General features: G+C 33.2%; 5 protein-coding genes, 1 long non-coding RNA gene and 1 pseudogene across 6 annotated transcripts; 4 read left to right on the top strand and 3 right to left on the bottom strand.

Moving 5' to 3' along the window:
• Nucleotides 1-5: 5 nt before the first annotated feature.
• Nucleotides 6-7780, bottom strand: LOC125855102 (cytochrome P450 82A3-like). The gene is made up of 3 exons (XM_049534773.1): nt 6860-7780; nt 6665-6729; nt 6-758 (listed from the first exon to the last, which is right to left on the bottom strand). Exons 1-3 carry the CDS (start codon nt 7778-7780, stop codon nt 197-199), a joined length of 1548 nt encoding a protein of 515 aa, XP_049390730.1. The 3' UTR covers nt 6-196.
• On the top strand, nt 4615-5304 carry LOC125855101 (xanthotoxin 5-hydroxylase CYP82C4-like; annotated as a pseudogene).
• A 1299-nt stretch (nt 7781-9079) lies between the features above and the next one.
• On the bottom strand, nt 9080-12089 carry LOC125855087 (cytochrome P450 82A3-like). The gene is made up of 3 exons (XM_049534749.1): nt 11878-12089; nt 10315-11312; nt 9080-9852 (listed from the first exon to the last, which is right to left on the bottom strand). The coding sequence occupies exons 2-3, from the start codon at nt 11251-11253 to the stop codon at nt 9238-9240; spliced, it is 1554 nt and encodes a 517-aa protein (XP_049390706.1). The 5' UTR covers nt 11254-11312; nt 11878-12089; the 3' UTR covers nt 9080-9237.
• Nucleotides 12090-15527: 3438 nt separating this feature from the next.
• On the top strand, nt 15528-17413 carry LOC125855086 (cytochrome P450 CYP82D47-like). Its single transcript, XM_049534748.1, has 2 exons — nt 15528-16544; nt 16660-17413. Exons 1-2 carry the CDS (start codon nt 15609-15611, stop codon nt 17281-17283), a joined length of 1560 nt encoding a protein of 519 aa, XP_049390705.1. The 5' UTR covers nt 15528-15608; the 3' UTR covers nt 17284-17413.
• On the bottom strand, nt 16196-24501 carry LOC125855103 (uncharacterized). The gene is made up of 2 exons (XR_007445455.1): nt 24372-24501; nt 16196-16320 (listed from the first exon to the last, which is right to left on the bottom strand). It is a non-coding gene; the product is annotated as an uncharacterized LOC125855103 (long non-coding RNA).
• On the top strand, nt 21936-22871 carry LOC125855099 (cytochrome P450 82A3-like). Its single transcript, XM_049534771.1, has 2 exons — nt 21936-22003; nt 22119-22871. Exons 1-2 carry the CDS (start codon nt 22001-22003, stop codon nt 22740-22742), a joined length of 627 nt encoding a protein of 208 aa, XP_049390728.1. The 5' UTR covers nt 21936-22000; the 3' UTR covers nt 22743-22871.
• On the top strand, nt 23654-26710 carry LOC125855094 (cytochrome P450 CYP82D47-like). Its single transcript, XM_049534765.1, has 2 exons — nt 23654-24598; nt 25909-26710. Exons 1-2 carry the CDS (start codon nt 23669-23671, stop codon nt 26530-26532), a joined length of 1554 nt encoding a protein of 517 aa, XP_049390722.1. The 5' UTR covers nt 23654-23668; the 3' UTR covers nt 26533-26710.
• The last annotated feature ends 113 nt before the right edge of the window (nt 26711-26823 follow it).

Raw genomic sequence — 26823 nt, 5'->3', positions numbered from 1 at the left:
GGATTGTAACACTCATATTTTGATAACAAATAAATACACAATTATTGCAATATTTTTTTATCTTGATTATTATTTTCTGGATGAGAATTTTTATGTCTACACTCCCCTATAACAAACATAAAACTAAAATACAACATTGTAATTATCAATATAGCATAATTATAACCTTAATTTATTAGAAAAGATCAACATTTTATTATTCATAATAAAGATTAGAATCCAAGCGTGGAGTAAGGTGAACTTCGAGTGGAGAAGCTTTGAGAATTGTCAATTCAAAGCTCTCACTCATATCAATTGCCTCATCTGAAGGCCTCTTAATATCAAACCCCTGCAATAAACCGGCTACCACATATTGCAACACTTGAAGGGACAAGGAAACACCGGGGCACATTCTCCTTTCACTACCAAACGAAATCAACTTAAAGTGATTGCCCCTTATATCAACATCCTTATGAGTTGTCAAGAACCTCTCTGGCATAAATTCATGTGGATTTGGCAATATTTCAGGATCGTAATGTAACTTCCATATGTTCACTAATAAGCGAGTCCCTTTTGGTATATCGTATCCACTAACAACACAATCCTCAATCGACTCGTGGGGTAACATGAGAGGTGCGGCTGGATATAAACGAAGCGATTCCTTAACAATAGCTTGTAGATAAACCAAGTTCTTGATGTCCGATTCTTGAACCCATTTGTTCTTGCCAATATGAGTGTCTAGCTCATCTTGGGTCTTTTTTAATGCTTCGTAGTTGTTTGGGTCTTTTTTAATGCTTCTGGTACATTTTTACTCTGCTTTTTAGCTGAGAAAAATAGTTTGCGAACATAGAAGAAAAAAGAAAAAGAAAAAGGAGATAGCTAGTGTAAGGGAAATCAGAGAGAAATCCATGACTATGATGATCAATTTGTTACGTAGTTAGCCTTCTTTTCAATTTATAGTATTTTTTTAAGGGAAAAGGGACAGATTTACCCCCGAACTTTAATAAATGGTACGTCTATGCCCTCCGTTATACTTTCCGTCCACATAAGCCCCTGCCGTCCAATTATAGGTATACACATACCCCTCTCACTAACGGCCCACTCATTTTTTACACGCGTCTTAAATCTAATCAGCTACCCGTTTGACCTTTCTTTTTAACCCATAAACCAACTACCCGCCCCATAAACCCAATACCCACCCAACTTGGTTAAATTGGAATATCCCCCAGAAGGATGGATAAAATACAATATGGATGACACATCTAGAGGTAATCCAGGTTTGAGTTCATATGCCTATTGTCTAAGAAATGAAATAGCTGAAGAAGCAAGTATTGAGAATGCTACAAACACAGAGGTAGAAGCGAAACTGATACTAGCAACCAGCAAACATTGTAAACAAATGAATCTCAATCAAGCAATCATTCAAACAGATTTTATGCTTCTAAACAAAGTGTTAACAGGAGAATGGGCGGTACCATGGAGCAATCGGTACATTCTGTTTGATTTGATCTTCCTTGTGTTTCTAAAACAATCAAAATCTTTGGAATTCTGGGTTCTTTTTGTTATTCATTTTCATTTTCATTTCACGAGACGAGTTTGAAGATGATGACGTCGATGTTGGTGAAGTAGGCAGAGGAACAATCGGAGGAATTTGGAAATTTGTTCGAGCTTTTGAACCTCTCAACCACCTCGTCGCCGCGTCGTACGCACGCGCCGCTTCCTCCGGCGTGTCGAATGTACCCAGCCAGTGTCTGCACCGCCCTATACGGTCGCGAATCTCCGCTGACCATCTCCCCCATGGCCTCTTTCTCACTCCTCTGTAACTCTTCTCCACTGATGGAACATTATTATTATTGTTTTCATTGTTATTGTAACCGAAAAGAACATGTTCTCCAACAACAACAACAATTCTTCAAGAACATGGGATTTTTCATTTTCATTTTCATTTTCATTTTCATTTTCATTAGCAGAAACAGAGTAATTATCCCAAAATGGGTCGAGGGAATAATTAGTGTTGTCAATGGAGAAATTATGATTTGGTTCATTTGGGTAATAAAGGGGTTTTTGTGTAGAGAAGAAGAATAGGATATATCTTAGAGGAAATTGGGTGGGTATTGGGTTTATGGGGCGGGTAGTTGATTTATGGGTTAAAAAGAAAGGTCAAACGGATAGTTGATTATATTTAAGACAGGTGTAAAAAATGAGGGGGCCGTTAGTGAGAGGGGTATGTGTGTACCTATAATTGGACGGCAGGGGCTTATGTGGACGGAAAGTATAACGGAGGGCATAGACGTACCATTTATTAAAGTTCGGGGGTAAATCCGTCCCTTTTCCCTTTTTTTAATAGTTTTAAAATATTTAAATTTTAATTTTTAAGAAACAAATAAATGTAAACTCATAGTACGTTTTCTAAATATAATTAGATAATGTTGCCCGTGCTATGCACGGGTGGGCCCAATAATATAAATGGTATGTTTTGGGGCTAATAACCGAGTTTTTGAAGCGATTGTTTGCGTGGATAAAGGAATAAGTTTTTTTATCACAAACCTGTACTTTCTTTGACGCTATTTAAGGCATAATAAGACTACCCACATACAAGATTTTTGAAATATTTTATGTTGTCAATTATCATGATTTATAGTATTTTTACGATAGATTCACTTCAAGAATCAGTCGAATTTTTTGTATTTTTTTCAAAACATATTTTATGTTGTCAATTATCATGATTTATAGTATTTTTATGCAATTTTTAAATATTAAAAAAACAAAAAAATAAGACAAATAAATTAAAATGGACCCAATAAATGTTATTTTTGTTGTCTCAATTTATGTGATACAAATGAAATTTGGAGAGTCATCCAAATTTTCATATTTTTTTTTAAAATGTTTTAAGTTATTAATTATTGTGATTTATAATATTTTTATGTAACTTTGAAATAATGTACATTACTGGTCACTTTGTCCTAATTTATGTGATATGGATAAAATTACAAAATTAACCCTTTTAAAATGTCTTTCAGATATTTTAAGTTGTTAATTATTATTATTTATAATACTTTTTTGGTAATTTTAAAATGATATGTGTTATTTTTTCTGTCCCAATATATGTGAGCCTGATAGAATTCTGAGAGTGAACCTATTTTATTATATAGCTTTTAAATATTTTAAATTGGTAATTATTATAATTTTTAATGCTTTTTAAGTCATTTGTAAATGATATATGTTGCTTCCTTGATTGGGACTTTTCCATTTGTGACATATATATATATATATATATTCTACTATATAATAAAAGGGAGTTTAGGCCCAAGTATAATATATAATATTCAAGATTGGGACTTTTCCCAATCTTGAATATTATATATTATACTTGTGGGACTTTTAAAAGGGAGTTTATGCCCAAGTATAATATATAATATTCAAGATTGGGACTTTCTTGAATATTATATATTATATTTATTATATAGTAGAACTTGGGCATAAACTCCCTTTTAAAAAACTGTTGTGGAGAAAATAAACTGTTGTATGGGCTGTAAAAACTTTTCGAGAGAATGAGTATTTCTTGAATTATTTTAGATTAGGATATCAACATGTAATTGTTTGGACTTTCTTGAATATTATATATTATATTTATTATATAGTAGAACTTGGGCATAAACTCCCTTTTAAAAAACTGTTGTGGAGAAAATAAACTGTTGTATGGGCTGTAAAAACTTTTCGAGAGAATGAGTATTTCTTGAATTATTTTAAATTAGGATATCAACATGTAATTGTTTTGAATTAGAGGACCATTTACATAGTTTTTCATAAAAAAATGGTTCATCCTAAACTTGAAGTAGGTCATTTTTGGCCCACTAGTCAATAATGCGGTGCACAGAAATCAGACACGTGTATAATTATTTTATCTTTTAGAAAAGCTAAAATATCTATATAAAGGCAGACAAACTTAACCATTAACCAGTATGGGGTTGTTTGATAGCTACATAAAATCATGCATGTTTTGATAAAACACATGAATAAGTTACATCATAAGGAAATTTTAGTAATTGATACACTAATTAATTATCTGTGTATGAAATAATTCATAATTTATTTGATATTAATTAATTTTAATACATTTTCATTCACATTAATTCACAAAGCAATTCGGAGACTTTTTGAATTGTTGGGGACTTTTGTTGTTGCTGATTTTTTACCTTATCTAAGATGGTTGGATATTGGAGGCCATGAAAGAGACTGCTAAAGAAATCGACTTTATCGTTGAAGATTGGTTAGCTGAGCATAGAAGAAAGAGGAAATTAAGGGGAAATATATGTAAGGATGAAGATGATTTCATGGATGTCATGTTGTCCATTTGTGAAGACAAACATATTCATGGTTTTGATGCTGATACCACTATCAAAGCTACTTATATGGTACGTTCTTAGTTACTTTCCTAGTTAAAAACACATCAAAATGTTTAAATATTGTGATCTTAAATATGTCACGTGCAGATATTGAAACTAAGAAATGCTAAATACAGGAATAAGTAGTGTTCATAGGACACATGGGAGTAGTAGTATTATTTTTTCACTCATTATGTTCATATTTAGTGAAATGAACTGCTGAAATTTTTGGTTTTTGGATTGGTAGATTATGCTATCGGCAGGTACCGATACCACAGTCGTAACTCTTATCTTTACTCCTAAACAACTACGAAGCATTAAAAAAGGCCCAAGATGAACTAGACACTCATATTGGCAAGAATAGATGGGTTCAAGAATTGGACATCAAGAACTTGGTTTATCTTCAAGCTATTGTTAAGGAATCGTTGCGTTTATATTCATCAGGACCACTCTTACTACCCCACGAGTCGATTGAGGATTGTGTTGTTAGTGGATATGATATACCAAAAGGGACTCGCTTATTAGTGAACGTATGGAAGTTACATAACGATCCTAAAATATGGCCAAATCCGCACGAGTTTAAGCCAGAGAGGTTCTTGACTACTCACAAAGATGTTGATGTAAGGGGTAATCACTTTGAGTTGATTCCGTTTGGTACTGGAAGAAGAATTTGCCCTGGTATTTCATTCGCCATTCAAGTTGTGCAATATGTGTTAGCTATTTTACTGCAGGGATTTGAAATTAAGAGGCCTTCAGATGAAGCAATTGATATGAGTGAGAGCTTTGGATTGACAATTCTCAAAGCTTCTCCACTCGAAGTTCACCTTACTCCACGCTTGAATTCTAATCTTTATAATGAATGAAAAGCTGATCCTTTTCAGTAAATTAAGGTTATAATTATGCTATAATTTTTTGATAATTACAATGTTGTATTTTAGTTTTATGTTTGTTTTACGGAAGATTTATATATATATATATATATATATATATATATATATATATAGATATATATATATATATGAGATCTGAAACAAAGAGATCTTTATAATAATAGTACTCCATTTAACTTACAAACAGTTACAATAAGTCAATTCAAACAAGCTCTTAATCTATATCAGAACAATCGTCTTTTCGTTTTCAAATATTGGATTCATCAATGAGAAGTTACTTATCAATATAATGGCAGACAAACGTTTGATAGCTACTTAAAATCATGCATGTTTTACTAACACATGAATAAAGTTACATCATGAAGAAATTTAAGTAATTGATGCACTGATTAATTATGTGTGTATAAATTCAGTCATAACTTGTGTATTAATTTTATAGGATATTTAATATAGCCATGGTTTTCTCTCTGATTGCCCTTACACTAGCTATCTCCTTCTTTATTTTCTTCTATCTTCGCAAACAAATATGGTGCTGTGAACATAGAGTCGAACGAATTGTTTAATTATGAACACTATGGTGAAGATGCACGATACTAAAAATGATCTTTAGCGGCAATTAATTACGGCAATTAATAGCTTAATTATAGCTAAATATGTATATTTAAAGGCAATTAGCATTCTTCGTAAATGTTCCTAAAGCCTAGTTATAGCAACATTGGATCCAATGACAATTAATTAATGCATGTAAAGGCTTTAGTACTCTTTGATAATATGTTTTTTTAAAAGTGTACGTTTCAATGGTGTCTATTGTTAGACATATTTTTTATTTAGAGTTTACTTATAAGGAGTTTATAATTTAGTAGTACAAATCTGGGGACAATCTTGGAGCAAGAAGAACCTCGAGTGGTGTCTCTTTTATCCCCAAATTGGCAGACATGTCAATTGGTTCATTAGATGGCCTTGTAATTTCAAATGCATGTAGCAAGTTAGCTAAAGTCAAGTGCAACAACACAAGTGTTGTGGAAATCCCGGGGCAAATTCTTCTTCCAGCACCAAATGGAACAATTCAAAATGATTTCCCTTAACATCTATATCTTTATGAGTCGTCAAGAACCTCTCTGGCTTGAATACATCAGGTTCTGACCAAATGGTTGGATCTCATTGAATCATCCACAAGTTGAATAGTACTCGAGTACCTTTTGGGATAGTATAGTCACCAACAGTGCAGTCTTCCATGGATTCATGAGGGACTGAGAGTGGTCCAGGTGGATATAAACGTAACGATTCTTTAGTAATAGCTTGAAGATAAACCAAGTTATTTATATGTGACTCATCAACAAATTTATTTCTTCCAACTTGAATGTCTATTTCTTCTTGGGCCTTAGCTTTTTCATTACATGAGGGTTGTTGAGTAACAAAGAGAGAATCCATATTAGTGCTACAACTATGGTGTCAGATCCTCCTGCCCACATAGCCTTCCAAAATAGGAAAAAAATATTAGTAAATTTGCGAGAAGTATTGAAAATATACTCCTTCATTTCGTCTTTTTATTATCTCATAAATTAAAATAAAAAGTAGAAAGTAGTTCAATTAAAATAGACTTACCAAGCATGTAGATTTGATAATGGTATCAGCATCAAAACCATCAAGATCTTCATCCATTGCATCTTCAAAAAGGGCCAACATTATATCCATAAAATCTTTATCATCCTCACATTTTTTTTCTCCACAACTTGTCTTTTTCTTGTGTTCTACTAGCCATTTTTCAAGAATATAATCTATTTCCTTGGCATTTTCCTTCATTTCCTTTTCATATCCTCCTATATCTAACCATCTTAGTGATGGCATATAATCAGCTACAACAAATACACGAAATAAATTCATAAAAGTTCGAATTGCTTTTCTAGCCCTCTCTACTTCAAAATCATGTTCTTTACCGAAAAGGATTCTTACAATAACGTTCATGGTCAAGTTCTCGAACCATTGATTCATTTCTATTTTCACAGCATTTGGAGAACCATTCATCATTTCATAAATTTGTTTGAGGGATGTTTTCACTTCGAATTCTCTAATGTGTCGATGCATTTGTACTCGATGATTGGAGAGTAATTCGAGTACAACTATTTTTTTCATTTCTCGCCAGTATGGGCCGTAAGGGCACATACCAAAAAGGGCGTAGTTGTAGCCCAAGACCTCTAATGCCAACGATTTAGGCCGGCTTGCCAAGGCCTTGTCGTTGGTAGTAAGACAATCTTGGGCTATCTTCCTATTGTTCACCACCACAACTTGATGGGATCCAAAATTTACTGTGAAAATTGGCCCATATTTGTCTGCCATGAGCCCAAGAGTTTTGTGAGGCATCTTAGATCCATTGAAAAGGTGGAGATGGCCAATTATTGGCCATGATCCAGCAACTTTAGGGGGTGTTGTACCTTTTTTGGTACAAAAAATCCCAAAAAGCATGTAAATGAAGTAGAGAAAAATAATAAATGTAGTAGCATAAGTAATGGCAAGAGAGAAATCCATTGCTTTAATTGAAAGAATGGTTTGCTGTTTTTTCCTCAATTTGGTGTGTTGCTTCTATAATATTGTACCACTGCGAGTAAGTATTTAATGTTAAAGAGTACAATATGAAGAAGTAACAAATTAAAAAAAAAATCTATTTTTGAAATAGTGAAACAGTAGGAGTACTTATTCCTACTTATTAGTGTTACCTAACGCTACTTAATCATAAAATCATAATTAACATACTTTTTAATTCTTGATAGGTACTTGAAACGTCTTCCTTATTCCTACTTTATGCTATTCTATATTATTAATAATCCTACTCCCCTCTTACCTAACGCTACTTAATGATAGGTACTTAATTATACTTAACGCCACTTAATAACAGGTACTTAATCAATCTTCTAATTTATCTTGTTCTCCTCTTACCTAACATTACCGAATAATACTCCCTCTATTCCATATTAACTGATTTTTGAGATAATGCACACTTATTAAGAAAAACATTCAATTATATTATTAAACCATAGTTTCTATTATTGTCTTTTGTGAAATCATAAACGTTACTTTGTAAATAGTGCAATTTATCTCTTAAAAAATATCAAACTTTTTTAAAGGAAAGGGCAAATATAGAAAATATTTCAGATATTCATTTTAAATTTTGAACAATTCAATTATTATGAACAATGAAAAAAGACTAAAAAATTCAGTTAATATAAAATAAAGGGAGTACTTAAAAGCAGTCTTCCTCTTCCTTTTTTTCATTCCTACTTTATGCTACTTAACTCTAATTGATCATGCTTTCCTCTCACACAACCACATAAGCGGTGCTAAGTTGCGTTAAATAATAAGAGAGTAGGATTGATATTTTATCTTAGTAGCATAAACTAGGATCCAAAAAGGCAATAATGAGACCTTCACACAAATGCTTTTTTTTTTTGGAGTGTTTTTTAATTTTTGCTCCTTAAAATTGATGGTTTTTAATTTTTATCTTTAAAAATTTTAAATAAAAAATGATAGGAATTGTCCCTAACAACAAAAAAAAATAAAAATATAACCGCAAGGCATAAGTTATGCACCAAGGCAAAATAAAAATAAGTCAAGACATAAATTCTACCCCAAGGCATAATTTCTGCTTGCTTCATACGTGGGATTTTTTTTGGCAAAGAAAAGTCATGAGAAAGGGTGGTAGCAATTCTAGCAAGAAGCCCATCCCTCTCTGAAGAAGACATAAAGGGGAAAAGACGATGGACGGAAAGAGGGAAAACATCCTTGGAAGCAAAATAGATTAAGTTGAATGCATAAGTTTAATAACCTGAATTATGCCCTAAGATAAGTTCAATGACTCAAGTTATACCACATGACAACATAAGTTTCGGGCACAAGTTATGTCACAGGACATAAGTTTAGTGATAGAAGTTATGTCTTAAGAAAAACGTTCTCCAAAAGTCTTGACTTAAGTTCAGTGACACAAGTTATTAATAGTACAAATCTGGGGACAATCTTGGAGCAATGAGAACCTCGAGTGGTGTAGTTTTCGTCCCAAAACTTGCAGTCATGTCAATTGGTTCATCAGATGGCCTTGTAATTTCAAATGCATGGAGCACGTTAGCCAAAGTCAAGTGCAATAACACAAGTGTTGACGAAATCCCGGGGCAAATTCTTCTTCCAGCGCCAAATGGAATCAACTCAAAATGATTTCCCTTAACATCTATATGTTTATGAGTCGTCAAGAACCTCTCTGGCTTGAATAAACCGGGTTCTGGCCAAACGGTCGGATCCCGTTGAATCTTCCACAAGTTGAATAGTACTCGAGTACCTTTAGGGATATTATAGCCACCAACAATGCAATCTTCTATGGATTCACGGGGTGCTGAGAGTGGTCCAGGTGGATATAAACGTAACGATTCTATAGCAATAGCTTGAAGATAGACCAAACTATTTATATGTGACTCATCAACAAGTTTATTTTTTCCAACTTGAATGTCTAGTTCTTCTTGGGCCTTTTGCATTACATGAGGGTTGTTGAGTAACAAAGAGAGAGTCCATGTTAATGCTACAATTATGGTGTCGGATCCCCCTGCTAACATAGACTTCCAAAATAGGAAAAAGGAGAAAAAGAAATTACTAAATTATATAATGACTTTTATAAATGAAAGACTAAAATTCAGATAGAGTATATATGGTGTATAATATATGTCAGATTAAAAGGAAAAGATATACTATATCTCTGTTCCAATTTGTATAAATTACTTTCATTTTTAGTCCGTCTCGAAAAAATGACATATTTTGTGTTGATTTCATATCATGAAATGAAATTTCAAAGCCTCCAAAAATCATGATTTGAGATTTTTCAAATATAAAAATTGACCCACAAATTTATATTTTGTAAAACCAACCCCCATCCACACACATATATATAGTATATATAGTACTAGTATATATAAGATAAAACGATTAGTTCAAAATCTTCATTTTACCTCTAATAATTGACGGACTTTTATAGCCACACAAATGGAATAAAAAGTAGAAAGAGTAGATTATAATAAACTTACCAAACATGTAGATTTGATAATAGTATCAGCATCAAAACCAGCAAGATCTTCATCCATAGCATCTTCGAAAAGGGACAACAGTATATCCATAAAATCTTTATCATCCTCACATTTATTTTCTCCACAACTTGTCTTTTTCTTGTGTTCTACTAGCCATTTTTCAAGAATATAATCTATTTCCTTAGCATTCTTCTTCATTTCCTTCTCATATCCTCCTATATCTAACCATCTTAGTGATGGTATAAAATCAGCTACAACAAATGCACCAAGTAACTTAAAAAAATTTGTCATTACATTTCTAGCCCTTTTTCCTTCTTCAAAATCGTGTTCTTTTCCGAAAAGCATTCTTATAATAATCGTCATGGCCAAGTTCTCAAACCATTGTTTCATTTCTATTCTGACGAAATTTGAAGAATCATTCATTTTTTCCTTCGACCACCTTTCATACGTTGTTTTGATAGATGTTTTCACTTCAAATTCTCGAATATGTCTTAACATTTGTACACGATGATTGGAGAGTAATTCGAGTACGACTATTTTTTTCATTTCTCGCCAATATGGGCCGTATGGGCCAAGCCCAAAAATGGCGTAGTTATAGCCCAAGAGCTCTACTGCCAACGCTTTAGGCCGGCTTGCCAAGGCCTTATCATTGGTAGTAAAGCAATCTTGGGCTATCGTCCTATCGTTCACCACCAAAACTTGATGGGCTCCAAATTTTACTGTGAAAATTGGGCCATATTTGTCTGCCATAAGCCCAAATGTTTTGTGAGGCAGATTAGATCCACTGAAAAGATGGAGATGGCCAATTACAGGCCAGGATCCAGCAACTTTAGGGGGTGTTTTACCTTTTTTGTTACTAAAAATCCCAAAAAGCATGTAAATGAAATAGAGAAAAATGACAAATGTAGTAGCATAAGTAATGACAAGAGAGTAATCCATTGCTTTAATTTGGCAAAATATGCACCTTTAATTCTTTGCTGGTTTTTCCTCTGTTGCTTCTGTAATATTTCAACATTTTTGAGTAGTCAGGAGAAGACTAAGCAATTCAAGGGCTATTTAATTTCCATGAAAATATTTGGAATAGTAAACGAGTAAAAGCGAACGAAAAAAGTACTCCTATTTATTACTACTTAGTAGTGTTACCTAAATCATAATTAATGATTCTTAATTTTACTTAATATGTAACTAATCCTAGCTGTGTTGCAATCTCACCTTCTTTGATTTTCTCTGATGATAATTCAATTTCACCTTCTTTGTATGTCAAACAAAATTTAAGATGAACACCAGACCAGAATAATCAAGGTAACAATTATTCAATCCAATACAAGGAAACGAATGATTGATTTATCAGATGATCACTCAACCAGTAGTATATATATATATTACTTCTTGATTATGATTTTTGTTTTTCAACAAAGAAAATAACTTTATGAAATAGTAATTATTAGATGAGTTACGTATGATCCGACAAGAAATCTAACTCGAAAAAACAAATAAACAAAGCCAACAAAAGGGGGTCGGAATATTTAGTCATAAGAAAATGAGTGAGAAGGAAAACGTTACCAATGAAATAGTAGTTGAAGAAGCCAGACGGTAGCTTTGAAAGAACAAGACCAACAACCAGAGAACTAATTGTATGTCTATATATATTGAAATTATGTCTCTCTCTCTGTGTATAATAAATTATGTTTTTTAAGATAAAGTTTTATTATTGAAGAGATGAGGCGTGTGAGGTTACTAACTGTCACATGACAAACATTTATTGGAAAAATTTAGATATACAAAAATTATACGAAAAGTATCATAAATTACAATTTTTTTATATCAATATGATGAAAAAAATACATTGGTTATAGTTTGACTCTAAAAAGAAGGAATAGTGGACGGAGGGAGTAGTTATTTTTATTGGGATGAATTCTGTTTATTTTCAATGGCCATGACTAGTTATTCTTCCCATCTTCTGACTTCTAGCTACAGTAGCTAGTGTCCAAATAACTAAATTGAATCATTCAAAGTTTACAAAAATATCAACATCTTTCTTTTTCCTTTTTTTTCTTGACACGCATGAAAATTTTGACTGATAAATAATAATGTTTACGCAACTTGGTTTAATTCACAAAATATCTTGTACAATTATTATGTTCAAATGTCTACGTACTTATCAAAGATATTTGATTTATAAAGAACAAATTTTGTGTTAATTTTTAGACAAGCTTCAAAATCACATAATATATATTTTTTTGAAAAAAAATAATACAAATAAATGTCATTTTCTAGAGCATGATATACAAGATAAGAGAATCTTTAATGAAACTGAAAGCGTGCACTTAAATAATGCACATTGAAGCTTGACATTTATAGATTTAAAAGCTTATACTAAAATTTCAATATGTATAGCATTGCTTCATATTTGATACAAGTTTGGAGAGAGTCTTGGAGCAACGAAAATATCTAGTGGTGTAGCTTTAAGGTTAGTCATACCAAAGCTCTCGCCTCTCAGTCACGGCAATTGGTTCATCAGATGGCCTTGTAATTTCAAACGCTAGTAACACGTTAGCCAAAGTCAAGTGCAACAACACAAGTGCTGAAGAAATCTCCGGACAAATCCTTCTTCCAGAGCTAAATGAAATCAATTTGAAATTATTTCCCTTTACATCTACTCCTTTATGAGTCGTTAAGAACCTCTCTGACTTGAATAAATCGGGTTCTGGCCAAACAGTCGGATCCCGTTGAATCTTCCACAAGTTGAATAGTACTCGAGTACCTTTAGGGATATTGTAGCCACCAATAGTTCAATCTTCCATGGATTCATGGATTCATGAGGCGCTGAGAGTGGTCCAGGTGGATATAAACGTAACGATTCTTTAGCAATAGCTTGAAGATAGACCAAGTTAGTTATTTGTGACTCATCAACAAGGTAACAAAGAGAGAGTCCATGTTAGTGCTACAACTGTGGTGTCAGATCCTCCTGCTAGCATAGCCTTCCAAAATATTAAGAGAAAAAAATTGAGAAGAGGAATTAAACCGAAAAAAAATAAAAAAATTAGTAAACATTATAATGTCATTTCAAAATGAAATATTGAAAGTAACCCACGAGGGTTGTGGTGGAATGACAAGTACTTCTTCATCTTTAACCAGATGTCTTTGGTTCGAATCCCCCTGAATATATAATTGCATTTGTTAGGGCGCTTTATCCCTCAATAATGTGGGACCTCCCGATCCCAGTTTAATCGGGTTACAGGGCTGCAATATGGGTATCGGACACGGAGAAAAAAAAAGAAATATTGAAAGTACTTTAATTAAAATAGCCTTACCAAGCATGTAGATTTTATAATAGTACCAACATCAAAACCATCAAGATCTTCATCTATAGCATCTTCAAAAAGGGACAACATTATATCCATAAAATCTTGATGGTAGTAAAGCAATCTTGGGCTATCGTCCTATCGTTTACCACCAAAACTTGATGGGCTCCAAATTTTACTGTGAAAATTGGGCCATATTTGTCTGCCATGAGCCCAAATGTATTGTGAGGCAGATTAGATCCACTGAGAAGATGAAGATGGCCAATTACAGGCCAGGATCCAGCAACTTTAGGGGGTGTTCTGCTGTTAATGTTGCCTTTTTTTGTTACTAAAAATCCCAAAAGGCATGTAAATGAAATAGAGAAAAATAATAAATGTAGTAGCATAAGTAATGGCAAGAGAGAAATCCATGGCTTAAGGAAATTAGAGGGAGAATGCTTAATTAGATGACTGATTAATTATGATCAAGATTATGTGTTATGAATGATGGAAAATATAACTAGAGGCCTTAATCTCTCCAAGTGAAATTACATTGATTTTGATATATCAACTAATCAAATGTTTTAGTACTTAAGAAAAATTTAAAGCATTGTTGGTACGCTAGAGAAAATGACAGCAAAGGCGTGGAAAATAACTTAGGAGTTGTTTGGTTGCTAGTTAAAGTAAGTTAGATATTAGTAATATAAGAATTAATTATAAGTATGAAAAAAATTATGTTGAAAGCATCACTCTAAACGACCACGCAGAGTGCAATTCGAATTTAGTCATGCGAATTGATCTCGAGAAACCAAAAAGCATTCTGTTCGATTTTGTTTGTATTCAGTGTTTCATTTCAATTTGAAGTTTGAAAAATTAGTTTTTTATTTTTAAAAAAAATTCTCCTCAAGAAATGTCAATAATTATTTTCAAATAAAATACAGTACTAGCTCACCGGCTCACCAACTTCATGTCGTAACGCGTACAAAAGTGTACCAAAAAGTCATATAATACAATTTGGCATTTGAATGATTTTGTTACCCTCTCTATGGTCTAGGGGTGCGCATCGGTCGGTTCGGTTTTAGGTGTTATTGGTTCGGTTTTAGGTGTTATTGGTTCGGTTTATCGGTTTTCGGTTTATAAATACTTCAAACCGATAACCAAACCAATAACATATTTCTTATCGGTTTTTGGTTAATCGATTTATGGTACTTAATGGTTCGGTTTTCGGTTTAACCAATAAGAAAATACTCATCTATATAATATACACAATAAGAAAATTTTCAAATAAACCATATGATTTTTCCAGCATTTGACATGAAAGTAATAATCATAAAAGTAACAATCATTTTTCTTGCAAGTTTAGACACTAGACACATTCAAAGGAAAAAATGTGAAAGTAACAATCATTTAACTATTAACAAAAAGTGTGAAAGTAACAATCGTTTAACTATTAACAAAAAGTGTGAAAGTAACAATCGTTTAACATTAACAATAAGACTAGTAAATTTAGTATAGTCTTATTGGGTTATCGATTCAACCATTAACAAAAATTATAAAACCGGAAACCGAACCAATAACCCAATAAAAAAAAATTGCAAAACCGTTTAAAAACCGTTAGCCCAATAACCCAATATCAATAAACCAATAATGTTTTTTTCGGTTCGGTTTTTGCACACCCCTACTATGGTCCACACGCCATCACTATCACCATTCCGAATGCAAATTTGTCCCTTTGTCTAATGGATATTATTATTATTTCCTTAATAAGAGTTGTGCACAACTCTCCCAAAAATAGGAGAGGATCCATATATCTTTTCCACATAAAGTTATGTCAAAATGTTAACGCTTTCATATAGATCTTAATTCAAATTCATATTTACGTTCAGATTCATATGAAAACAAATAAATAAAACAGGAGTATTTTATAGGGATGAGAACTGCTCCCTATATAAGCTACGAGTGTTTTCATTTCCCCACATTAGAGAAAACGACTGATAAATTTTATTTGCCATGGATTTCTTTCTAATTGCTGTTACATTAGCTAGCTCCTTTATTGTACTTTTATTTCTTCACAAACAATTTTACTCAGCTAAAAAGCAGAGTAGTAGTAGAAAGGTACCTGAAGCTGCCGGAGCATGGCCTATTATCGGCCATCTCCACCTTCTCGGTGGATCTGAATCTGATCAGTTGCCTCACAAAGTGTTGGGCCGCTTGGCAGATAAGTACGGGTCTATTTTCGGAATGAAGCTTGGAGTTCATCAGGTTGTAGTTGTGAGTGATCACAAATTAGCCAAAGAGTGCTTCACAACAAACGATTTAGCCCTAGCGAACCGGCCTAAATCCATGGCTTCAGAGATTATAGGCTACAAACACGCTATGTTTGGACTTTGTTCTTACGGTCCTTACTGGAGAGAAACAAGGAAGATTGCCACAATTGAACTTTTCTCCGCTCGGCGAATCGAGATGCTCAAACACATCAGACAATTTGAGGTAAAATCATCTGTTAAAGAGATTTATAATAATTGGGCAAAGAATAATTTAAATGGTGTTGTGAAGATGGAGATGAAGGAATGGATTGGGGATTTAGTTATGAATACTATGGGGAAAATGTTATTCGGAAAAGGGCGAAGGAGTAATGAGGACGAAGGAATAAATAAGGCTCACAAAGCAATTCGAAGATTTTTCGAATTGTTAGGAGCTTTTGTTGTGGCTGATTTTTTACCTTATTTAAGATGGCTGGATATTGGAGGCTATGAGAAAGCAATGAAGGAGGTTTCTAAAGAAATGGATTCTGTTGTTGAAGAATGGTTAACAGAGCACAAAACGAAGAAAGAAATTATTAAATCTGGTGAAGAAGAAGATTTCATGGATGTCATGCTTTCCATTTGTGAAGACAGAGATCTGCCTGGATTTGATGCCGATACCGCTATCAAAGCTACATGTATGGTACGTTTCTTCAGATCAAATTACTCAAAAATTGTTTCTATTCTGATCTCGTATCAACTATATGCACTGTGTTGAGCTCGTATGTGGATCTGATTGCTGAATTTGTCTTGTTTAGGCTTTGCTGTCTGCAGGTACAGACACCACGATCGTAACTCTAACGTGGACTTTATCTCTACTACTCAACAACTATCAAGCAATTCAAAAGGCTCAAGATGAGCTAGACGCTCATGTTGGCAAGAACAGATGGGTCCAAGAATCGGATATAAAAAACTTAGTTTACCTTCAAGCTATTGTTAAAGAAGGATTACGTTTATATCCGGCTGCACCACTCTCAGTGCCACACGAGTCGATGGAGGATTGTACTATCAGTGGGTATGATATACCAAAAGGCACTCGCTTATTAGTGAACTTATGGAAGATTCATCACGATCCTAATATATGGCCAAATCCTCACGAGTTTAAGCCAGAGAGGTTCTTGTCGACCCACAAGGATGTCGATGTAAAGGGCAATCACTTTGAGTTAATGCCATTTGGTAGTGGAAGAAGAATGTGCCCTGGAATTTCGTTAGCCCTTCAAGTTTTGCCCTTTGTAATAGCAATGTTGCTGCAGGGGTTTGACATGAAGAGGCCTTCAGATGAACCAATTGATATGAGTGAGAGCTTTGGATTGACAGTGCTCAAAGCTTCTCCACTCGAAGTTATCCTTGCTCCGCGCTTGGCTCCCGATCTTTATGAATGAAATGATAAACAAAATTTGTGCCTCATGCCACTGTTGTTTACTACTAGTTTGTAATATTGTAATGCAAATAATAACAGAAATTCAAAATTCCTACATTTGAAATGTGATTGTAAAAGTATTTTAGGAGTCCTACATTAGGGCCATCAAGTTTTGGTGGTGAATGATAATAAGATAGCCCAAGATTGCTTAACCACCAGGCCTTGACAGTAGAACTCTTGGGCTACAACTACTCCCTTTTGTGCTTGGGCACTTATGGCTCATTATTGGCAAGATATCAAAAAGAGAGTCCTAGTTGATTTACTCAAAATCATCGTGTAGAAATAACGTATACTTCCTCACGAACGAGACATTGGTCATTCGTAGTCGATTTACTCAATATCAAATGTTATTCAAAATATAAATGAGAAATGTTATTCTACTAATTTAGTTTAGTTTAAATGATAGTTATAAATTTTGAGTTAATTAGTTTGTAATTAAATTAGTTATTTTATAATCAATTTAATTATTTTATTTTGTTGAATTGAAGAAACTTGTTAATTGATTAATTTTAATTCATTAGCTAAGTTTCGAATTCTATTCGGCACTTGCAAAATTAGCGACTTGCTATCCTAGCCTCCCAATTCTTTAAGACCCAAAATTGGGCTATATTTTCAGCCTAGTTCAATTTGATTTCCAGATACACCAAAACCAATTCAATTTCGAGCCCATTTCCCATTCCCTCCCTTCTTAATTCCAATCAGCCCGTTACTCAATTCCCCGCCCAATCAATACCAAAGAAATCCATCCATACAATACAAACAGCATACATAAACCGACCCCACCCCACCCCTGTTCGTTTCTCCTTTCTTCTTCTCTGCGAACCAGTGCAGCGAGAACCCAGAATCGCGACCCGAGCTCCAGCAACCCGTTCGCGTGGGCTCTCACCATTTTTCTGTTGGAATTGGTACGATTTACAGCACTTATCCAAAAGAGAATTCAAATTTCGAATTGAAAAAACACCCTCAAATTTCCTCCCGCATCTTCTCATATGTATATATACTCTTCATCCTCATTGTGAGAGGGAAAGATTTTGGACCCCATGAATACATGACTTTCCTTCCCTAATAACACATATATATATCCTTAACCAGAAATTCGGGCAGAAATTCGGGTTCAAATAATCCCCTGACTACAAAATCGCCTCTCCATTATATAATTTTAACTTATGTTTTGTTTGATACTGTTAAAAGAAATTGTTAATTATAACTAAACTGCCTCAATTTATTTCCTTAGCTTATATTGTTTTCACCTTATGTTTGAATAACTCAAATAAAGTACCACACGTTTCAAAAATTGAATTGAATTAGATATAAATGTGGAAAGTTTTTTACGAAATAAAGTGTAATTTAATTAGTTTATCTGTCCAACCACATGTACAACATACGTTATGAAAAACAAGTCATATATAGGTAAATAAATATATACTTATCAATATATCTCGATCTGAAATTAATTGGAGCCTAGGGAACCGTGCCCTTTCCTCTCCCCCAACAACATACATCTCGTACCTTTGAATCGCTATATAACAATTAAAAGAATAACAAAAAGTCATTTGGTAGTTTTTCAAGCTAAAAATGTCACAATATAGAAAATGTGATTCTTTAAAAAGTTAAGATCTCATAAAAACTTGCTAAGTTGATCTTATAGCTGAGGAATTTGACGTTGATTTTCAAAGCAAGTTATTAACAATTATAAATATTACTCTTCATTTCAATTTATCAGACATACTTTCTTTGTTAATTTATTTAAAAAGAATATCATATTTTTACAGTGAAAAATAATTTACTCTTCACAAAATCCTGAAGAACATAAAGAATTTTTTTCTTTTCAGATATCAATAGTAGAGTTGTAATTTAATATATTTTTTAAAAAAGATTAATGACACGAGTTACGATCTTTTAGTGCATGAGATAGACATATTTAGAAACAATATTGATCAAAAACAAAAGTAGTGTGCATTAATATAAAAAAAAAAAAGTATACTCATTACAAATTAAATGGTCAAACACAAAAGTAATGTGCATATATTATAAAATACATTTGGTAAAACGTTTGGTGTATAAAAGACCTAATTTCCCTCGAAGGAAAAGTATGTTATATAAAGGGTGTTGGTTGGTGAGTAGAAAATATTTTCGAAAAAGATTTTTAGTGTTTGATTTATGAATGAAAAAATATTTTTGAGAAATATCTTTTATTTTTACTAGAGTAGAAAATAATTTTTGAAATTGAAAATATTTTTTAAAAACAAACTTAAATTATTTTTGGGGCGTGGGGGGTGGTAGGGCGTGGTGAGGGGGGGTCGAGGGTAGGGGTGAAAAATTGAAATTTTGAAGTTGAATTTTTTTTAAAAAAACAAACTTAAATTTTTTTGGGGGGTGGGGGGTGGGGGCTGGTGGGGGGGTTGAGGGTTGGGTTGAAAAAATAAATTTTTGAAGCTGAAAATATTTTTAAAAAATAAACTTAAATTTTTATTTTTTTGGGGGGGGGGGGGGGGGGGGGGGGGGGGGGGGGGGGGGGGGGAAAAAAAAAAAAATTGAAATTAGAAATATCTTTTAAAAATAATTTTTAATATTTTTTGGGAGGGGGTGAGGTAGGGTGTAGGGGCGAGGGTGGATAAAAAAATTGAATTTAAAACAAGCTTTAAATTTATTTATTTTTTTGGGGGAGGGGGGGTTGGTTGGGGGGCTGGTTTGAGGGTAGGGACAAAATAAATTGATTTTTTCAATAATTTTTTTTTTAATTGGAAGTTGGAAGAGAGTTTTGGAAAATGTTTTCCTTAAGTTTTGAAGAGAAGTCATTTTCCTTAAATTTGAGGAAAATAAGTTGATTTGAAAAACATTTAACCCAACCAAACATGAGAAAATTGGAAAACATTTTTTGGAAAATGTTTTCCTTCATACCAAACACACCCTTAACCCAACCAAACATGAGAAAATTGGAAAACATTTTCCTTCATACCAAACACACCCAAAATTGGAAAACATTTTCCTTCATACCAAACACACCCAAAATTGACCACAAATTCAGAGAGGTAAAAAATAGTACTCTATGTATTAAAAAAAATTCTTTAATCATTGTTTAATGATGAAGTGATTAGTTCTTTAGAAACGATTTTTTCAACAAACTGCTTACCCAAATGAAAACGACTTGTAAAGTTTAGAATGTTTGAAGATAAAGAAAGTTAGAAAAAACCTAATCCCTATATATAGCTAGCCTTTACTAAATTAAATATATATTCTTAGATATTTGTTTGTATAATTTAATTGGTGTCGTAGCGACTAACGTGACGGTGACGGTTGATAGTTGTGATGGTGAAGTTAATTAATGTTAGTTGTTGGTAGAGGCGAAGTTAGGTGGAGGTTCGTGGGTTCGGGCGAACTCACTAGCTTTTCCATAGATCTTATATTTGTATTGAAAAATTAAATATATATATATATATATATATATATATGTGTGTGTGTGTGCGCGCGCGTATTAACTTGTGAACCCCAAACTCCTAATCCTGATAACTTTCTTTCATCCCAGCGCATCAACTGGTCCTTAAATGACTAATCCCTGGCTATGAAAGACGGGATTAATTTTCTAAAGTTAGTCAAATATTTTTAGTTAAATCGTTGGTCAACCGCAAGTTAGCGGACAATCCGAGTGCCTAACACCTTCTAGGATTGTACATTGAACTCGAACCCTTTTTATTTCAATTGATTTTATTTTGTTTAAGTCATTTGAAAAAATTATAAGTTTTTTTAATTTCTTTTAAAAATTAAGTGGCGACTCTATTTGAAAAATCGATTTCTCTTCAAAACATAGGTTTAGTCGATTTTTCGAAACAAGTCCATTTTTATTTTATTTTTCGAGTAAAACAATAAACCACACCAGATATTTTTTAATAGATTTTTTTATTTTCTTAATTTTTTTGAGTTTGATTTGAATCATATTATAATAAAGTGTATTTGATTTTTTATGACTTATGGTGTAAATACCCACACTATTTTATACAATTATTTAATTTATATATATATATTTTTTTTTTATTTTATTATTTTTTTTTATTATTTTTTTTTTTTCATCCGGTATCTGATATCCACATTGGAGCCCGACTAAATTTGGATTCGCGTCGGAAAGTTCCACATTGGGGGTAAAATTCTCCGTAACAAAGGCAACTCCGTACCCAAGGAGACTCAAACCTAAAACCTCTTGGTTAAGGATGAAGGAGTACTTACCACTCCACCAGAACCTTTGTTGGTAAACAATTATATATATACAAAAATATCAACTGTAATGCGCAAAAAAAGGAAAAATATATTATATGATAAATATTTGTATATACAAAATATTTTTTTTCCTTTTTAATTAATTGAATTAGATATAATTGTATGGAAGTGTGGCATTTACATCATTATTTGTAAAAATTAAATTAATTTTAGTGTAATACGCAATTAAACTTTTTATAAAATTGAGAAAATCAAGAAACTTAATTTTATTGATTCGATTGGTTTGATAAGTGAAAAAACTAATTAATCCAACGTATATATATGTACCAAATGAGGAATTTCCATAGCTTAGTTAATTGACTACCTAGGCGTTCATCTAGTAGATTAAAATTTCAGTCTTGATTTCCATTTGTGAAGACAGAGATCTGCCTGGATTTGATGCCGATACCGCTATCAAAGCTACATGTATGGTACGTTTCTTCAGATCAAATTACTCAAAAATTGTTTCTATTCTGATCTCGTATCAACTATATGCACTTTGTTGAGCTCGTATGTGGATCTGATTGCTGAATTTGTCTTGTTTAGGCTTTGCTGTCGGCAGGTACAGACACCACGATCGTAACTCTAACGTGGACTTTATCTCTACTACTCAACAACTATCAAGCACTTCAAAAGGCTCAAGATGAGCTAGACGCTCATGTTGGCAAGAACAGATGGGTCCAAGAATCGGATATAAAAAACTTAGTTTACCTTCAAGCTATTGTTAAAGAAGGATTACGTTTATATCCGGCTGCACCACTCTCAGTGCCACACGAGTCGATGGAGGATTGTACTATCAGTGGGTATGATATACCAAAAGGCACTCGCTTATTAGTGAACTTATGGAAGATTCATCACGATCCTAATATATGGCCAAATCCTCACGAGTTTAAGCCAGAGAGGTTCTTGTCGACCCACAAGGATGTCGATGTAAAGGGCAATCACTTTGAGTTAATGCCATTTGGTAGTGGAAGAAGAATGTGCCCTGGAATTTCGTTAGCCCTTCAAGTTTTGCCCTTTGTAATAGCAATGTTGCTGCAGGGGTTTGACATGAAGAGGCCTTCAGATGAACCAATTGATATGAGTGAGAGCTTTGGATTGACAGTGCTCAAAGCTTCTCCACTCGAAGTTATCCTTGCTCCGCGCTTGGCTCCCGATCTTTATGAATGAAATGATAAACAAAATTTGTGCCTCATGCCACTGTTGTTTACTACTAGTTTGTAATATTGTAATGCAAATAATAACAGAAATTCAAAATTCCTACATTTGAAATGTGATTGTAAAAGTATTTTAGGAGTCCTACATTAGGGCCATCAAGTTTTGGTGGTGAATGATAATAAGATAGCCCAAGATTGCTTAACCACCAGGCCTTGACAGTAGAACTCTTGGGCTACAACTACTCCCTTTTGTGCTTGGGCACTTATGGCTCATTATTGGCAAGATATCAAAAAGAGAGTCCTAGTTGATTTACTCAAAATCATCGTGTAGAAATAACGTATACTTCCTCACGAACGAGACATTGGTCATTCGTAGTCGATTTACTCAATATCAAATGTTATTCAAAATATAAATGAGAAATTGGTTCGAGAACTTGATCATGAATATTACTGTACCTAGTAATTTGAATCTACAATTTAACGTTAAAATATATGATCAACGCATTTAATAATTTAAGATACTATTAAAGAGATAGAACATGTTTTTATTTTTTTAATTATGTCTGTCCTGGTGACCAAAATATTCTGTACCTAGTGGTTGAGGCCACCCTAGTAATATAATTTTTTAGGGCCAGTAGTGATGAGATCATGTGGGGAGAAATTCATCCTACCACTCAAAAAGGCCAAGTTGGACAACATGTGATATGGGAAGTTATGAATATGATTTTCCTGTATTAAATGAATTGAGCTTAACGTACGCACCTTGTATAATTTTAAGAGCTATTGCATATAATAAGTGAATTTATTAATTCGGTGCGTACTCAAATCAAATCTCATTACCTAAAAGAATCTTGAAGAGCATGTGATATTGTAAAAATAATAACAATTTGTATTGTATATAAGATTCCTAGCTCCTTTCACAAACAGAGCAGAGCAGCCATGGATATCCTTTTGATTGCTGTTACGGTAGCTAGCTCCTTTATTCTTTTCTTCTTTCTTCGCAAACAATTTTTTACAGGTAGAATTAGAAGAGTACCTGAAGCTGGCGGAGCATGGCCTATTATCGGCCATCTCCACCTTCTGGGTGGATCCGACACAGATCAATTACCTCACAAAATCATGGGGCGCATGGCAGATAAGTACGGGCCAATTTTTGGAATGAAGCTTGGAGTTCATCAGGTTGTTGTTGTTAGCGATCCCAAATTAGCCAAAGAGTGCTTCACAACAAACGATTTAGCCCTAGCCGGCCGGCCTAAATCAATGGGTTCAGAAATCATGGGCTACAAACACGCCATGTTTGGACTTTGTTCTTATGGTCCTTACTGGCGAGAAACAAGGAAGATTGCCACTGTTAAACTTCTCTCCAATCAGCGAATCGAGATGCTCAAACACATCAGAGAATTTGAGGTAAAATCAGGTATTAAAGTGATTTATAATAATTGGGCGAAGAACATGAATTTAAATGGTGTTGTGAAGATGGAGATGAAGGAATGGTTTGGGGATATAATTACGAACACTATGGGGAAAATGTTATTCGGAAAAGGGCGAAGGAGTAATGAGGACGAAGGAATAAATAAGGCTCACAAAGCAATTCGAAGACTTTTCGAATTATTAGGAGCATTTGTTGTGGGTGATTTTTTACCTTATTTAAGATGGCTGGATATAGGAGGCCATGAGAAAGCAATGAAGAAGGTTTCTAGAGAAATGGACTCTGTTGTTGAAGAATGGTTAGCAGAGCACAAAACGAAGAGAGGAATTATAAAATCTGGTGAAGCAGAAGAAGATTTCATGGATGTCATGCTTTCCATTTGTGAAAACAGTGGTCTGCCTGAATTTGATGCCGACACTGCTATCAAAGCCACATGCATGGTACGTTTCTTCATTCAACTTTTATTTTATTTCATATTATTATATTTATTGTATCATCATTTATACATATACACAAAATTTACCACCCACATTTAGATTAGATTTGATGTTTGTCAATAACGAATAAGAATTTGCACGATAATTTCTTCTCAATATAAACTCTGTATTGTATTTGTTCTATCCGTTGTGATACCAATCTCTCTTCTTATACATTAATTAACTAAATCAAAAAAATGTACACGTGTGTTTGATATGAAGAAAAACATTTTTATATTTTCTCATTTTGGTGGATTTATTTGTTCGTGTATGTGTATATTTAAATTTCACATCTATCTTATTTGATATTATTTATATAGATAAATAAGTTAAAATTGTCATTTACAAAATATAATTTAATTATTATTTAAAGTTTACTTATCCTATAAATAGGTAATTTTTTAAAAATTATTATAAAGTCCACTATTATTTTTGTTAATTATTTTTTGTATTACGTGATTAAAACATACTTATAAAGTTATAGCTCATTGTTATTTCACTTGTCTAAATGTATATTAGAGTTTTGATTATTATCATTGATTAAATTATATTTACTTATCTTGCTTATTTATTTTAGTAGTGAACATCATCAATTTATATATACTCAATTAATATTTCAATAGAATTGATAATATACGGTTAGTATAAGTATCCAAAAAATTAATGGACAAATATATACATATATTGCTTTTGAAAAAGGGAAGTAAATGTGTCAAAGTAGTTAATTTTAAAGTATTAAATATTTATTACATTAGAAAAAGTTAAGGATAAATTAGTGAGTAAATTTCTCATTTATAATTTTTAAAGGCCATCTAAAATGAAAATGTGACAACTAAAATAGGATGAATATATATATATATATATTACTAAAATAATTAACAAAATGTAATAAAACTACTCATAATACTTCATAAATAACCCTACAACTATTAAAACTTTTCAGTATATGACTACAATTTGAAAGGGGCTAAATTTATTAAAATAGTGATAATTTCTTTGTCGCAACTAATTAAATTTTTCAGCCATATTTTAGTAAGATTATTTGTGGCAACGGTGATTAAGTCGCCACTAATATCTAATCTTTCGTGGCGATTTTAAGGATCGCCGCTAAACCTATACATTTTATGGCAACACTTATTTGTCGCCGCTGATTCATCTCAATTTGAGGCAATAAGATAAGTCGCTACGAAAAGACATCATAAAAGCTCTGATTTCTTGTAGTGTCACTAATTATCTATTGATTGTGTGAAGCTGATTGTTGAATTTTTTATTAGAGTGTACTAGCGGCAGGTACAGACACCACGATCGTAACTTCAACATGGACTTTATCTTTACTCCTAAACAACTATGAATCACTAAAAAAGGCCCAAGATGAGCTAGATGCTCACGTTGGCAAGAATAGATGGGTCCAAGAATCGGACATCAAGAACTTGGTTTATCTTCAAGCTATTGTCAAAGAAGCATTACGTTTATATCCGGCTGGACCGCTAGCAATACCACACGAGTCGATGGAGGATTGTACCATCAGTGGCTATGATATACCAAAAGGTACTCGCTTATTATTGAACATATGGAAGATTCATCACGATCCTAATATATGGCCAAATCCTCACGAGTTTAAACCAGAGAGGTTCTTGACGACCCACAAGGATGTGGATGTAAAGGGCAATCACTTTGAGTTGATACCATTTGGTAGTGGAAGAAGAATGTGCCCTGGAATTTCTTTGACCCTTAAAGTGGTGCCCTTTGTAATAGCAGTGTTGCTGCAGGGGTTTAACATCAAGAGACCTTCAGATGAACCAATTGATATGAGTGAGAGCTTTGGATTATCAGTGCTCAAAGCTTCTCCACTCGAAGTTCTCCTTGCTCCGCGCTTAGCTCCCGTTCTTTATGAATGAAATAATGCTGGAAAAAAATTGTGGATCATGCCACTGTAGTATGCTAGTTTGTTTTATTGAAGTGAAAACTATAACAGAACTTCAAATTTCCTACATTTGCAATGTGATTGTAAAAGTATTTTTAGAGCCCTGCAATGGGGATTTCAAGTATTTCAACTATATACATGTATCTGGTGTGATTTAATTAACATGTATTTGAGATGCGAGATATGAGAGTGGCGAACGCGATGGGAGGGAGGCGAGCGAGATTTGTCTATGTATCCCATATACATGTGAATTCACTTGGATACA

This window comes from Solanum stenotomum, chromosome 2 (assembly GCF_019186545.1).
Source record: "Solanum stenotomum isolate F172 chromosome 2, ASM1918654v1, whole genome shotgun sequence".
In the NCBI taxonomy this organism is placed as follows: domain Eukaryota; kingdom Viridiplantae; phylum Streptophyta; class Magnoliopsida; order Solanales; family Solanaceae; genus Solanum; species Solanum stenotomum.
The sequence above is the reverse complement of the archived record's forward strand: the minus strand, read 5'-3'. Positions and strand labels throughout refer to the sequence as shown.